Source organism: Fusarium musae, chromosome 3 (genome assembly GCF_019915245.1).
Source record: "Fusarium musae strain F31 chromosome 3, whole genome shotgun sequence".
In the NCBI taxonomy this organism is placed as follows: Eukaryota; Fungi; Ascomycota; class Sordariomycetes; order Hypocreales; family Nectriaceae; genus Fusarium; species Fusarium musae.
The window spans coordinates 169,161-185,222 of record NC_058389.1 but is presented as its reverse complement, the minus strand read 5'-3'; the positions used below and the strand labels follow the sequence as shown (position 1 = coordinate 185,222).

The 16,062-nt window shown below is 43.8% G+C and overlaps 5 protein-coding genes across 5 annotated transcripts; 2 read left to right on the top strand and 3 right to left on the bottom strand.

Annotated features, from left to right (window-relative positions):
* Positions 1–133: 133 nt before the first annotated feature.
* Positions 134–1,193, top strand: J7337_003514 (uncharacterized protein; the record flags this gene model as incomplete). Its single annotated transcript, XM_044821230.1, is given in 2 exon segments — positions 134–550; positions 570–1,193. 2 exon segments carry the CDS (start codon positions 134–136, stop codon positions 1,191–1,193), a joined length of 1,041 nt encoding a protein of 346 aa, XP_044682563.1.
* Positions 1,194–1,848: 655 nt separating this feature from the next.
* J7337_003513 (uncharacterized protein) lies at positions 1,849–3,343 on the bottom strand (the record flags this gene model as incomplete). The annotated part of the gene is made up of 4 exons (XM_044821229.1): positions 1,849–2,136; positions 2,552–2,876; positions 2,935–3,162; positions 3,201–3,343. 4 exons carry the CDS (start codon positions 3,341–3,343, stop codon positions 1,849–1,851), a joined length of 984 nt encoding a protein of 327 aa, XP_044682562.1.
* A 1,769-nt stretch (positions 3,344–5,112) lies between these two features.
* Positions 5,113–5,907, bottom strand: J7337_003512 (uncharacterized protein; the record flags this gene model as incomplete). Its single annotated transcript, XM_044821228.1, has 1 exon — positions 5,113–5,907. The coding sequence occupies one exon, from the start codon at positions 5,905–5,907 to the stop codon at positions 5,113–5,115; it is 795 nt and encodes a 264-aa protein (XP_044682561.1).
* Positions 5,908–10,617: 4,710 nt separating this feature from the next.
* Positions 10,618–11,466, bottom strand: J7337_003511 (uncharacterized protein; the record flags this gene model as incomplete). The annotated part of the gene is made up of 1 exon (XM_044821227.1): positions 10,618–11,466. The coding sequence occupies one exon, from the start codon at positions 11,464–11,466 to the stop codon at positions 10,618–10,620; it is 849 nt and encodes a 282-aa protein (XP_044682560.1).
* Positions 11,467–14,957: 3,491 nt separating this feature from the next.
* On the top strand, positions 14,958–15,985 carry J7337_003510 (uncharacterized protein; the record flags this gene model as incomplete). The annotated part of the gene is made up of 3 exons (XM_044821226.1): positions 14,958–15,230; positions 15,387–15,663; positions 15,720–15,985. The coding sequence occupies 3 exons, from the start codon at positions 14,958–14,960 to the stop codon at positions 15,983–15,985; spliced, it is 816 nt and encodes a 271-aa protein (XP_044682559.1).
* Between the last annotated feature and the right edge of the window lie 77 nt (positions 15,986–16,062).

The window sequence follows — 16,062 nt, the reverse complement described above, 5'->3', positions numbered from 1 at the left end:
GATTAACTACATAATCAGTAAAGACCTCATATACTATTTACTTCCTATCGTTTTACAGAGTTCAGAAAGTAAATTCAAGTAAGTAAGCAAAACAAGGTTATTCATATCAAAATACTAACGTGCTTTAGGAACGATGTCTACCCAGGTTATTGACTTTCAAGATTCCCATCATTTCTACCACAAGGGAGTCGAATCACGCCCTAAGTGGGCATTTGATGAAGCTCGAAAGCAAATCATCGCCAAGTACGGAAGACTTATGAGCGCTATGCCAAACACGGCGCATGTTGTTTTCCAGGACTTTGAAGGAAAGGGTAACGGAGGTTCTGTAGCACGCATAGGGGTGTTTGTTGGAGACCTCTCGGTTACAGGTGCGGGCAGTAAAACAAAGGCACCAACTGTACTCAGCCCGTCAAGGCAATGGGAAACCTGGTTTGATGTTCATTATCAGGTCAAACTTATATTTGTGTCCTCTAATGACGAGGGTAAGGTCTCTACTGGGAAATCGATTGAGGAGATTAATAATGAAATTGAGAGAGGAACTCAAGGGGCTGTAAACTAAGGCTATTTAGTCCCCTGACTGGCTATATTACAAGATGAAATATTCCTTACATGTCTTTAATTACAATGGTATGGGAGAGCGAAGGAATGCTATATTTGAAACAGAGTTCTACCCCTTGCAGCGTCGCTTCTTCACCAAGTTTGAGCAAAAGCTTGATATTATTTTGCTAGAATCAATCTACAATCTTCTAAAGAACGCTGAAGTGGACGATTCTCAGAGTTCCATCAAGCTCAACACGAATATTCGGGAACGACAAAATCACCCAGTCGACAATGCGAGCAGTGAAGAAACCATACTCCGGCTTACTAAAAGCAGAAAAAGACAAGATATCGATCTCTATATCATGCCAGCTGATTTCGGAGGTTTGGCATTGATGCCACTCAAGAAGACCTACAAGCTAATGACGTTGAATGAGAAGCCGCACATGTCCAGGGAAGCAGTTAATAGAGAAGGAAAGGGGAAGTCAGGACTGTCGCGACCAGAAGAGAAGGCCTTGCTCAAAGACCAGCAAAGGCGAGCAAGACTAGATGGCGATTCTGGAAAGTCCGACAATGATCCGATTGAAGATGGACAGAACCATGGGCGTCCAAGACCTAAGAAGACTCTGAAACTGAAAAAGAGTCTGAAGTCATAAAGACGAGGAAGAACATCTTTGTGGGCAGCCTATTGTTGGAGAATGCCCAAATAGTGACAACACTACCAGACGTTACTGAAGCTATTCAGGCACCAACGGGGCGCGCTATTGGCGACTTGCAATTATCATCCGCTAGAGTATTTCCGTACGCGATGGCTGATACGGGCCTGATACCGTCCTCTGATATCAATAACAGTGACGGATCAGGTCTGGTTACAGGCTTGGGGATCGCCACTGCGATGGATGTAGCCTTCGAAGAAGAGAAGAAAGAGCCGATGGATACTCCGACCAGCGCCGCCCCAGTTCCAGGCCAATATGCCGTGATGGGAGACTTTATGCTCTTCGGTTTTATGTCTGTCAAGATCCAAAACCTACAGTCATTGAATACCCAAGGAGAGGTGTTTCGCATCAGCCTCCCGGATGACTTGGCCCTGGGAAAACTCGTTCCATGCCTGAAAAATTCCCGTCGCCAGCAATTAAAGTTAGATCGCTTCAGTACAAGCTGGAAATTGCAAATTCTGATAAAGTGTAGTCCAAGAGTCCAAGACTACGATAGCACTTACAAATCTCACGGTCATGATAAATTTAACTAGAATTTAAGAAAAGATTGAATTCCTTTGCACCCCTAACCTATCCAATATCTCAGAAACTCCACTCAGACGTCAAATGCAGCATCTGCGTTTTGCTCAACACGCATACCAGTAGGCAAATTACCCTGCACTGCATCCTGGACTACCTCGCCGTCAGTCCTCATAGCCTGGATGATGCCAGCCGCAGGCATGGGAACTCCAATCTTATGCAGCATATCTGTCTGCTCGGCAATCTCGATGCCCTTGAGGTTAGTCTGAATACCAGTCAATCTCTTCTGAACTTCCGCAGCAGCTTCGACAGCCTTAGTGTAGTTGGCCTTGGCGGTCTCAAGGGCCTTTTGATTGAGGGCGAGCTTCTCAGTAGCAGTTATATTAATAGTATTTAAGTAAAAAGTTTATTAAAAACTTAGTTATAGTTAAGACTAGGTTTTTAGTTAAATAAAGCTTTATTAAATAAGTTACAAAAGTTTTAAATATAAAGTCCTGTAGTTATAATATTTATATAAATATAGTATTAAGCCTAGTTACTATACCTATTGTATAATAATAGCCTCCCTAAGTTGCTGGATTATTATCCTTTGATGCTTACACCTAGCTAATATAATTCGTCACGGTGTCTAACTGGTCCTGTTCCTCGTCTGTTGGAACGGGCTGTCCGAGCTACGCAAGCATATGATTAGTACGGAAAGCGTCTAACGGGGATATGAAGAGGGAGGCTATTACTGGAAGAAATTCTTTAAACAAGAATGGGCTCATATGAGGTTGGACCCTAGCAGCCTCACTCTGATCCCTTGTCCAACGGGCTAGCTTGGCCCGGGCTTCAAGAAGTGTAGAATCAGCAGGGTCGGGGTTGCCATTCTCGTCCAAGACCTGTCTCTGATACTTGGCTACCTGGGCAGCGCGCTCAGCGTCTTCAAGAGTGGCAGAGCTATTGAGAACCACACGGTAGGCGTTGTCATCGACCATGACAGCAGCAGAACGAACGATGCATGTCCCTATCACGGCTTTGTTGATTCCCCTCGAAGCAAACCGATAGCAAAAGAAAAAAGCGTCGAGACGATTGAGTTCACCGAGCTCATCGGAGACAACTTCACTAGAGATCGCGGTTAATGCGACTGTGTATACAACGCTCTTCAGGGATCTTGACTTACTAAATCTTTTCCGTCTGGGCTGAACCAGATGCAGATCCAAAGAGCTTGTTCAGCAGCGAGCCGGCCAAATTCCCAAGACCCTCCATGACCTTGCCGTCATCAAGCTTCGCAATAAGGTCTTTAGCAAATTTGCCAATGTCTGAGCTCTCGCCTGTGAAGACGTCAATGGAAGTGCGCCGACTGATGATGTGGCTTATCTTGAGCAATTTGTGATCGTTGCCATTTCTTCTGTAGTCATGTCAGAAGAAGTAAAAGACTGTTCATACTCGATGTCATACTCAATCTCGCTGAGAAAGTTCTCAATCTTTTCCTGCGCCCACTGTGAGGCAATTTCAATGGCTTCTTCCATAAGAGCATTACGATCCGCCGTCTCTGCAATGTTCGTGGCAGATTGTATCGTGTCAGACATGGCGATCAATTGCGGTGTTGAGAAAAGGATTTGGAAAGCTTTAGAACTATGTGTAAATGGGATGTAATGGATAATAGAGAGCGACTGAGAGCGTTGTTGTATTGACTGCAGGTTATATATAGCGCTCTGAGATTGGCCTGGTCGCTAGTCATGAGGTCCCCGTTCAGCTAGCCACAGACAATTCTCTAGGCGATATTTTCCATACGAGGTTAGTCCCTCGCTTCCCACAGGCTCGACAGGGTATAGCGGGTGAAAGTCGCGACCTGAAGCGTGAGCTAGCGACTGGTCTAGATTGTCTCTCACCTGATTTCAGCTATATCAGGACAAACCATTTACTTTACGTTTTATCATACTTTTGAAAGCACTACTATGCCTGGGTAAAATCTTAATGGCGTGTTGGCAGTAATTAAATTTGTATCACTTCCATTTAGTGTAAGCTGGAAACTGTAAATCCAGATAAACTGTTGTCCAAGACTGCGCTTTCTGTTCAATTTGTTTGCAGATGGTCATGTAGTCGAGACAGCAGGTCAATACAACTTTTCTGCTCTATGCACTTCAAGTTTCTCTTCTATCATTCAATATGGAAAGCTGATATAGAGATAATCATTTGAAAATTACGAAGTCCTCAATGATCATCGAGAATAGTGGAAAACAAAAGTCAGAAGAGCTTTCATTTAAGAAGTTTTATCAGGCCCCTCTGGGTATGCCGATAGACCAACTTTCTTCCATCCATGATTACACAAAATCTGAGGTAGGTGATGCGTTGTCTGAATTTCCTCCTTTAACAGTCAGTCCTTTCATCCATCTGGCCAACTTCATATTCCACACCATCGCGGGTATTGCATACCGCTGTCCAACACGTGAAGGCGAGAATTGCCAAGGCATCGTGGAGGTATACGCAGCGTCAGCCATAATCAACTCTGTGAGCGATTTGATCTTACTGTTACTGCCGTTTTGGTTCCTGCACCCTATGAAAGTGTCACTAAGTCGCAGGATTGGGATTGCACTTCTTTTAATGGCTAGCGGTTTGTAAGTATCTCATAGCTATTCTCACGAATGAAAGTTCTATAACTGATCCTTGAAGCGTCCTGATTGTCAGTATCATCCGGTTGGTGATAACAGTAAAGGTCGATGAAGACTTGCACTTTACGTATAATCTGGGCTACGGTCTACTATGGAGGTACGTTGTCGTAGCTCTATCCACATGCTGGAGTCTAATTCTTGAGCAGTATTCTCGAGCCATGGGCTGGTGTTATCTGTGCCTGTCTGCCATGTCTGAAGCCCCTGTTTACTCGATGGTCTCCAGCTGTTAAAGCGAGGTCATGGTTCAGTGGATCTGAAGGGCAAGCAACGCCTTCCAGCGTCCAGGTATCATTTAAAACCGTTTAGAAGCGCATTTTAAAGAGGATTTGGAGAGATAAATTAAAATATTTCTTTAATATGCTACGGTTCGTCTATGCTGAGTCGATTTTTGTTTAGTTAGAATGGACTTTGTGGCCGGCTTGATCAACTGTAGTCATTGATGTGGAATAGATATTATAGAATTAGGTAGTAATAGTACTGGATATATACGGTAAGCGATTTGAGCTTTGCAATGCAGATGTCGGCTCTAAATTGAGTTCCAGAAGGAGGAAGTTTAAGCCCATGCTGAAGGCTCGAGGCAAATGTAAGCCGTAACGCGCACTTCGGCGTATGTGTAGCTAGAACAGGCTTCCTATGGGCTTTCAAGAGCTGCCCAGTACAAGTTGCAGGCTTGCGGCAGGTTCCAACTAGAGCTTCGCGACCTCGGCCTTGTTCACCGAGTTGCTTGATGTCGCTTCAAATGGTTCTGTATTTCGAGCGTCTCCATGCGAAGCCATGGAACTCCATTGCTTCTGAGTCGAGGGCATAGCGTATTGATGGGGGCTTGTCGTAGCGGCGATACTAGCGGCGATACTAGGAGCAAGTCCGCCTTGAGCAGCAGAGTTCATAGCGGTGCGCTGAGCCACCATAAGGCGGGACAGGTGCTCTGTTGCCATTTGGCGAATCTGATTAGGGGGCAGTGTCGGATTCTTGGTACGAAACTGGGCCTCGAGGTGAACAAGCTGAGCAGCAATGCTAGGAGGGCGCTGTACTTGTTGTGATCCAAGCGATGCCAAGAAGTCAAAGACATTAACACGGTCTATTGAGGATTCATCCATATCGGACCCTTCATTTTGAGCTACTGCATCATCACCGCTTGACAAGTTTGCCAACATATTCGTCGAGCGATGAAACAGTCTGCTCCCGCCAAGTGATATAGAAGCATTGTCCATCCGTTGTCTTTTCCCAAAGCTTGCTAGGAGGTTATCTTTATGAGACTCCTTCCCGGAAGTATGATCTTGTGAAATTGCGTAGTTATGCTGCTTCTCCTCCTTTTTAGCCTTTGTCTCAGCGAGCTTATCGGCAGGAATAACCTCGTCCCAGTTAGGGCCAACATCATTAGATTTCATGAAACTGTCCCGATCGGTGCCACTACTGTTAAGGCTCGTCTTGTCGTCTGTCTTGGTGGCTTTGGCATTCTTAAGAATCCAGCTATCCTCCATTGCGGCACGAATACACGGCCGTGGGAAGGATAGGCTGGGTCGTTCGCTGGCCACGGTTGGTGAGTCTGCGGGGGGGCCTGCTCTGGAGTGTAGGGACACGCCGTTGGTCACCTGCCCCAGTATCTGCGGGCTGTTCGACATCACCAAGCTCGATTGGTAAGGCGCTGATTTTTCGACCAGGGATCAGTCTTGACGGAAGATAGACGTGACACTCTCTGGTTATGTTGGAAGAGGATGGGGCTTATTTGTACTCCACGGCCCTAACCATTAATTGATGATGCCATTGACTTCTGCCATTCGGTCAGATAGATCTCGGCGCCTCGGTAAAAATATCACATTAGCTTTCTTCCCTTCCAGGTAGAATAGACTCTATTTTCCTCTTACCTAATATCAACTCTTCATAAATAAGCCATTTAGTATATGCTTTTATCATGAGTCAACCATTCCGTATGAGGCTTATATCAATTAGGCGGGTTGCTCAAAACATGGATAAAACATAGCTTAAAACACAAACAATAACACATTATGTCCCCTCGGAGGGGAACGGCCCTAACCATTGGCTCAAGGTTTAGCCACAGTGCAATCATGAGGCGTCCAATCGGGACCAAGGCGCTCGAGTAAGGCTTATGGTTTTATCACCTACCAAATCAATAACTACATTCTCCCCTTCAATACCTATATGGATATATCCAAAGGCATAGCTTCGCGATACATATGGAGTTTTGTTAGCTTTTACCTGGAGTTTATAAAAACATCGATACATAACTACTTCAGATAAGCTATTGCCGCCAACCCTCTAGGAAAGCCTTTGCGTAGGCCGCGGCCGTCAAAGCGGCATATGATTGCCACCTCTTATGTTTGTGGCTGTCAGAATAATCACAGACTCCTTTAATAATTACACAAGGCAGAGTATCCCAAGCCCCCGCCCCCTCCATTTCAAAAGCAATGATCCCTTCACCACGCGCGATACGGTCACGTTCTTCCCCCGACTTCATAACCTTATCTCCAGAGCCAAATTTTCCAAAGTGCACAGCCGGACACACATCTGTTTGTTTGCCAGGTACCTCAATTTGTCGTTTGCGCGGTACAGACCTTGCGATATCGCACTTGAGGTCCTTGCAGATTGCCGAACGTGCTTCTGCACAAACCATGCCCGTCAAATCACCCGAGTCCCCAATACATATATTGCATGATGATGGGGGATGGTGCCTGTGGTGATATGTAGACTCGAAAAGGATATCTTCCTCAATACCTGGGCTCTTCACCCCGAATGACTCACTCAATGTGGCCAGATGTTCATTCGCTCGCTCTCGAAGTCTCCTTTGAGCGTTCAGACCTTTGAGCTTGGCCAGGTACCCCAGAATCTCCACCGGCAACTTTCTAGCGCTCTCTGACACGCTGTTTTTGATCAAGCAGCCATCCGGGTATTGTCTCGCGAAGTCATAGCGGACCAGTCCATCGCTAATGACGACATCGCCGAGCAAAAGCTCTGTCCCATCTTCAGAAAACGGGACACATCCGCAAACTCCTACCATGAGTGCCAGTGAGATTCTCGGGAAGGTCGATCGGCAATAAGCCGCTATAGTCGCAGAGTAGGTCGTGCCTATGCCAGGCATATGGACTAATACAACACCATGTCGGCCAATAACACCAAATGTATACGTATTTGTGTCTCCCTCGGAACGATTGTAGCCACCAGTCCATGGCTCATCGAACAGCTCCTCGACAGCATCAGCTTCAAACGTTAATGCACAGAGAATTGCTATATCGATTTGCGTAGGATGAGATCGAAAGGAAGTAGGTTGAAGTGACTCCGAGCTTCCTGCTTTCGGTGCTTCATGTGTAGAAGTATACTGGTCTGGCTGTTCTGGTATCATGCCAGGCTGTAGTGCTTGCGACATGTCGAACATTTCTTGCGTCGTTCTGCCTTGATTTGGTAAGCTGAATGGATGATGATGCCCGAATTGGTGGCCACTGCCCCATATTCCAATCATTCCATCACCTGGAACAATTCTTGGTGCTTTTTCAACCCGCAACAGCGGTTGTCTTCCCGGTGCAACCCATAATGGATGGGTTGCAATGAGCAATGCTTTCACAGACGGGAAACACGTCGTTTGTACTCTTCCGATCAAGTCTTCCAGTTGCATAGGCCAGGTTTTGGTGTTTTCAGCTCGTTCCCCTAGAACAGTGACGGTCATAATGATAACCAAACTCGGCAACTTCGAGAATATTCGCTCGAGGATTCTGAACCAGTCTTCACATGTCGAGGCTTCTGCAAATACTTGTGCCAAATAAGCCAGGTACAATATTGATTGGTCAAGTGAGACCTTTCGCAAAGCCTGCAGTGCGATCTGTCGAAGTAGTTCTCGTTCATCAAATACACCAAAGAACTCTGTTGAAGCCGGACACTGCAACACGGCGACGGTTGGCTTCTTGCTGTCAAGATACTCCCAAATTTCGGCAGCAAATCTTTCAAGGCGAGTAACCGATTCATAGCCGCCTTGAATCAACAACAACCGTGACTGATTTGACCTTGCCCACTCGAGGAGCTGTGGGTTCTCCCATATATCGGCCGTATAAATGTCTTCTCCCGTCAAACCGCAGACTCCCTGAAATTCCAAGCATTGTTGTTTCATAGACACAGGGTCCAGGACAACTGATGGAGCCCTGCATAAGACCGGGATGCCCCAGAAGCATGACCGCATAGCATATGGCCACGATGAGGATAGCGTCATTTTCCCGCAAATGAGTGCTTAAAGCGGTCAGTAAATGGGGACACCGCAAAAGCCCAAATAGTACAAACCGCAGAGATATAGGTGTAGCTGCTCGAGCTCAATACGATAGTTCTGATCCATCTGCTGAGGCATCAATATGCTAGAACTGACAGACTCATAGTTTTGCTCCAACACCTCGACTGGGATTTCCAGCTGTCTGTTTACTTCATCCAAAAGTCTGCGCAACTTGCTATCCATTGTTAGGTAGAGGCCAGCTGGTAGTTTTGAGACAGACAGGTTGATTCGGAAGCTGACACGTCATCATGGAGATATCAGGCTGTGAAGTTTTCAGCTCGAAGCAGCTGCATGCCGTTGGCTATCTTGCACAGCGATTCGATTGGATATCTCCACGGCTTAGTCAACCGCCTCATTCCACGTGAAGCGTCCTACCAATCAATCAACGTGACAAGCGATGACAATTTTCTGTTTCTTTCAACCTACCCCGCTTATTACTCAAGTACAATCGCGAACACTATACCAAGCTTGCAACCTCCTTCAACTAATTAGCGCAGTTTGATCTCAGCTTCTTACTACAGACGACTCCTGCAAGAGCATCAAACTGACGACATGACCCAAATACTGCATCCAGTTGGACAACGGAGTTTTGTACAACCGAAGCAACTTGGTTCTCCTTTTAGTGCTCATCGTAATGACCACATGCCTTATGGAAACAACACGCATCCCGACTCGATCTACCCAGTTCCAACCGTCGTTTCTGGTGGTGTTACAACAAGAGCCACTGATGCTTTACTGCCAAAGTCGCCTCGTCTCATTTCATCGACCAATGACGATCATTCAGGAGAGAATAGCAGTGATGAGTCTGGTTCAATTTAGAGGGATAGACCTAAAGTCTCAAGTACATCAACGTTCACACCATTCAATCCAACGCCACCTCGTAAACATAAAGTTCCAGCTTCACTCACCAAGCCAATCAAGAGACACAATCGGGGGAGCATCTCCTCAGGTCTTGGGTTTCGCAGCAGCGTTAAAGAACACTATTGGTCTGTTTCTAGGAACGTGCAAATGAACCCTCCAACGGCCAATGATCCAGAAGTCAGTCAACCAACGTTACAGATAATTAATGAAGCACTACAAAATATCAGAGCTAGTACGAGGAGCCCTGGCATGCCCAGTAGAAGCCTTCAGCTTTACCAGACCCGGTCACACTCAGTATCTCTGTTTGCTGTCAGAAACAGAAACAAAAGCTATCAGGTATTTCTTTGGCTATAAAGTACTATACTATCTCGTGAGATCATACGAGAGGTGAAGACGCCCGCCGCTCTGATTTATTTGCAAGCTTTAAAAGAACCTTTCAGAAACAGCCCGAACCTCAAGGAGAACATACGGATTTGTTTCATGCTGACAAAAGCCCTGTCACATCAGTCGGTGTACTTCCCTCATTGCTGATGTCTTCTGCTCAATGTGAATGCAGTTCAGTGGCGGCCGCATGAAGTTAGCAAACCCTGTTGATTCAGAGCATATCCTTAATGACTTGGCTTCTTTCCTATCAGACCAACCAGGAATTGACAGATAACATGTCAGGCCGCTGCGGCTGTGTTAAGTAGCTTCTGAACCTGAGGACAAACTACACTACAAGACACAAGACCTATCTTGCTGCGCTTTTTATTATATTAAGAAAATAATTAATTAATAATTATTTTACTATTCATTCATTATTAAATATATACTTAGATGTTAGAAATAGTAGTTAAAGCAATTTGTAGTTATATAGTAAATAGGTTAATTTATCTATAAACACTATAGTTGTCGTCCAATACGCTACTTTACTATATGGTTTTCTCTGCTATCCACTGACACCTTCCTCCCCCTCCATCTCCAGCTCTCCATACTAATGGATGTAGGCACTGCATAATGTCTGAAGTCAAGCAATGTAGAGCAGGCCTAGCCGTGACAAGACTTGGCAATTAATAGCCGCTTATGCGACATAGTTAACCGTAAGTTGTCCGTTCTTGACGTCGTTACCAGGATCGACAGGAATGCTGCCGCACTTGGAACATCCATGCTGCCTAAGCTGGTCGAGGAATGTGACAGACTGTTCCTTGGTAAAAGTCCGGCTGCCAATGTTCTGGTAGAAAGCACACAGGTTTCCAAATGCAAATGGAATACAAGCGATATGGTCACCGTTACCAAAGTTGCCCTCCTCGCCAGCAGCAACAGCATCACGAACGTCCTTCAGATCTCCGTTGGGTGTATGTCCGATGCCTCCAACTCCACAAGTGGAGCTGCCACGGCAGTTAATACCCAGGCGTCTGACAAGGAGGTTATCTCCGCGCTTCTCATAGGCTGCAGGGATTTTAGGGGCATCGCGTTCGGTAGGGCTTGTCTTGTCGCTGCGTTTCTTGTAGACAGCCGGGCTTTGACGCGTGTCGCGGCTGGTAGGATTGATGACGACGTTGACAGTCAGCTGGCCATTAGCAACGTTGTTGCCCGGGTCAGTTGGGACGCTACCGCAAAGCTTGCAGCCATGGTCGACGATCTGCTGAAGGAACGTCTGGGTCTGGGCAAGCGAAAAGGTTCGGTCTCCAATGTTTTGATAGAACGCGCAAATGGCTGGGTGGTTGCCAATATTGTTGATGTCAACGCAGCTGACATGCTCGCCATTTCTGAAGGTCTTGTTCGGGTCGATGGCCCTGACCTGGGCAATGAGCTGGCCGAGAGCACCTTTGTTGCCACTGCAAAGGCCACTGCCTCGACAGTTGATGCCTAGAGCATCTGACAAGCCAGCAGTGACAGCAAGGGCAAGAAGGGTGCTTTTGAACATCATGATGAAGTTTTGAGAAATTGAAGAAGACTGGAGGCAGTTGTTGATTGTGTAAAAGGAATCTGAGTGCAAAGTGTAACGAAGTGTGATGAAGAGACTGGGAGGAAATGGCGGGAATTTAGGGCCTTTTATCTTCCGAATCCTAAAGTTATTTTACTCCTGGTAAAGTGAGAGTATACAATATACATTGCTGAGAAGCCGAAGCGGCCGAAAGATGCCATATCGGGTGTTTGACCCTGTTCTGATCGACTGATGATAAATCAACGTTTACTTACCCCAAGCAACTCTGTTGACGTGAAAGATGTATGAAATGTAATATTTAACGTAATGAAATATGTCGGATCGTGTTCCAAGTAATAGATACACCCTACTCTGACCAGGGCTGAGACAAGGCTCGAGCCTTGACCATTTACTCCAGGTGTCAGCGGGGATGCTATCCGAATTGCTTTTCACTGGTTACGGCTCTAATGGGGCTATTTTTCTAGAAAGAGTCACTACAGAGTTCTAGATATACTGTAAAGAAGAGGGGGCAAATATGCCTGATAATTTAAATTAATAACTTTAACAGACAGTAAATCTAATTAATTAGTAAAAGCACTTACTTATAGGCCGTAACTGTAATAATATATAATAAGCATTGAAGAAAGCTTATATTAAAGTCAAACTTTACACCTAAACGCTATCTCCTTAAATTTTAATGCAGGTTGTTATTAGAATTAGCGCTCTTGTCTTTGGGCATACTAAACACGCGGTAAATCTGTCAGCGGAGGTGCATAGAGTGTCAAAGCGGACTGTCGATCTCTCAGCGGGATCGACACACACTCAAGACACTTGTCAGCGGGATCCACATATGAGCCGTGTTGTCATCGGGGACTGCACTCGGGCATTTTCTTCAAGACAATAAACGTCATATATGGCATCTGACGTTAAGCAATCAGCTAGGAACCCGCTCGCCCTGGCCCGTGTGGCCCTGGTCAATTGCTTCTCAGCCAAGCGACGGCCCGTCATGACCAAACCACAAGTGCCGAGCTCCGCGGCTGACGTGAGGCTCGTAACTACAAACCAACCAGGCTGCGATGTTGTATACACAGCAAGTCTGTGCGATTCGTAAAAGTCACCGCCTTGAAGAACTTTCTTCTACATCTTACTTCTCGGAAATTGGGCTTGGCGTCCTACAACGTCCGCATCATGTAGGCCACGAGTACACAATGACTGTTCTGATTGCTAGGGGGGGCAGCTTTGGATTCTATCAAGGTGTTGATTTGACATTGTTCGCGCCAGTTGTGAAAGATGCTGTAATGGGTTGGGTGGCACCAGCCCGGTTAGAGTTAGTAAAATGCATCAAGAAGCTATCTTTATAGCTGCCATAGCTATCTCTATGATACCTGAGCCGAATAAAGTCAGGGCTATCTGTACTAGCGATATAGACAACGGCATCGCCGGAACAGAGCCTCCCGGTAGGATCTTCCTCGATTTTAGTACTATAGGCATTACAATGGCCATGAAAGCCTAGTGTAATATATACGTCGATGCTCCGTGTTTTCTATATCCTCAGCCTTTCCCTTTTCTAAGATATTATACATTGGCACTCATATACGTCTGCATACAAGACCTTTAACAACGAGCCCACACAATTAGATTAAATATTCCCTGTGGCTTAGTTAACTGTTTTATTTTATATAAAGTATCCTGCTAATTAAGTAAGGTAGTGTTACTCTTTTAATCTTTATATTCAAAACCTTTATGACTTATTCAGTGCTTTATTTAACTAAAAACCTAGTCCTAATTATAACTAAATCTCTAATAAGCTTTTCTGCCTAATACTACCTAACTATTTAACTTTTTCTTTTATTACTTACTACTTAACTTATTATTAAGGATAATAATAATTTATCCTTTTTTATAAGTCTATTATATTATATACCTAAGCCTAGTTTACTATTACTAATTAAATTATATTATTTTTATTATTTTATAATATTACTTTTTATTTATAAGTAATATCTTTTTAATAATTATATAAATTAGTGCTATAAATATATATATTAAAAGTAAAGTAAATAAGATTTATAAAGACTTTATTTTTAATATAGCTTTTTAAGATATTATTATAAAGACTTTTATAGCTATTATTATTATTAAGCTTTTAGTATTTTTTATAATATAGCTTTATAATATTATATAATATAAAATATATTAAAAAATATAAAAATAATATAAGCTATTTACTAATTATTTATTATATAGTTATAATAAAAGTTATTTTAAAAGTATTATTTTAAATTAATAGATTTACTTTTAATAAATAGCTTATTTTATATATATTTTATATACTTTAATTTAATTATTTTTATAGATAAATAGTAGCTACTTATTTATATACTTTTAGAGTTAGTTATTAAATTATCTAGCTTTTTAGCTAAATATAAGACTTTAGGTAATTATAAGGGTAATAAGTATATTACTTATATATATTTATTAATATCTTTTACTTTTATAGCCTGGGGGCTAAAGCCTTTTCTAAAACCTGAACCTTAATATAGTTACTCTTTTAATAAGTAGTTAGTAATTTTCTATTTCTTGCTTTATATAATACTATATTTTAGCATAATAATGCCTATACCTTTACTTACCAGAAAGTTTAGGATTAGCTATATTTTTAAATATAGAGATATAAGGTATCTTTAGTAAACTAGCCTCTATATAGCCTTAATCTTAACCCTATTAAAAATCTATAGAAAGTCCTAAAAGCCTAGATCTATAAATAATATCCTAAAATTATAGCTTATTTAAAGATAAATAAAGCTATTAAGAGACTAATAGTAGCTATAAAGGAGTTATAGTCTAAGATTAAAGATAATATAGTTAAAAATATAATTAAATTAATCCTTAATAGGCTAAATAAGTATTATAATATAAATAGTTACTATATTAAATATTAAGTTATATAGCTAGAATCTCCTTTTAATTCTTTATAAATTAATATATATATTATTATAATTAAATAAATATTACCTAATTAATTGCAGAGTAAAATAGCAGGGTGCGATCGAGGTAGTTAGGGTAATATTGAAATGTGTCGGGACTTTTGTCGGCCCACTGTACCTTTAATTAACCCACTTAGCTCCCAGCTTCTTTTTCATGACAGATAAGCCCCCTCCCCACGTTATGCCAATTTCATCTAGCGCTTGCGCCGTGCGCCTTACTAAATTTTACGCCCTACTGCGCTTGCAAAGGTCTCTCTTTCAGACCCAATAATAATGGGACACTTACCAGCGTATAGGAACCAATAATGAATAATGAATTGAAGTGCCGACCTACTCCCTGGCTAATTGCTGAACATAAGGTTAGACTTTGGGACCGGATACTTCTTGTCAGGGTACCGAGGCTATAGCCAAGTCATACCCCGCCATGTCTAATCAGTAAAACCAGCCAACCCCTCATCATGCAGAATATTCTACTCACATATCGCTCTTTCCTGCTCAATCGCTATCATGGAACAAGGAAACTTTTTAAGAAAGGCACTCCAGCAAGCTGATGGGCCGAGCATGGGACTCTGGCAGATGGTGCCTGGCGCCAATGTGTCTCGTGCCCTCGCTCGCGTGCCAGGCGTCGACTGGGTGGTGATCGATTGCGAGCACGGCAATATCGACGGTGAGTTTCGGTTCATGTCTAGCAATTACTCCCCGAAAACTGAAACTGTGGAAATAGACAGCGCTATGCACGACGCAGTCCCTGCTGTTGCTGCGGCTGGTGCGTCTCCTATAGTAAGAATTCCCGGTATGGAGTCATGGATGATCAAGAGTAAGGCAACCAAACTTTGAGCGGCAACGAACAATATGCTCACAAACAACAGGAGCTTTGGACTCGGGCGCGCATGGAGTGAGTGTCAGTGGCACGTGTATTGACCGGTTACTAACTAGTCGCTTGAGATCCTGGTACCTTTGCTTCGCACCGCTCAGGAAGCCAGAGAAATCGTCAAAGCGGCCAAGTTCCCTCCTCAGGGCACACGTGGATTTGGCTCTCCTTACGCAATGGAGCGCTTCAGCCCCATGCCTACGATGACAGAGTATCTTCAGCAGGCAAATAGCAGTCTTCTTACTATAGTCCAGATCGAAACCCAGGAGGCCCTCGATAACTTGGAGGAAATCGCAGGTGTCGATGGCGTCGATGTCTTATTCGTGGGACCATTCGACTTAGGTACGTTATGAGCACTGTAAGTACTGCCGAGCTCAGTATTGATTCTTGAAATACAGGCAACAACATCGGACATCCTATCATCCAAGGCGTCGTCAAGGCAGAACTGAGAGAGGCGGTTGGGCGTGTGCTCAAGGTTAGCCACAAATTTGGCAAGAAATGTGGAATCTACAGTACCTCCGGCACACAAGCGAGGCAATATGCCGAGGCTGGGTTCGACATGATCCATGTGGCAACTGACTTTACATCATTGCAATTTATCATGACGCAGGAGGTCAATATTGCTAGAGGAATAGAGGGTACTGAAAAAGGCGGTAGCTATTAAAGTTGGCGATTGAGATAGACGAAAAGATTCCAGCTCTCTCAGCTTATCATCTAGAGCTTATCATCTAGTCTGAGCTG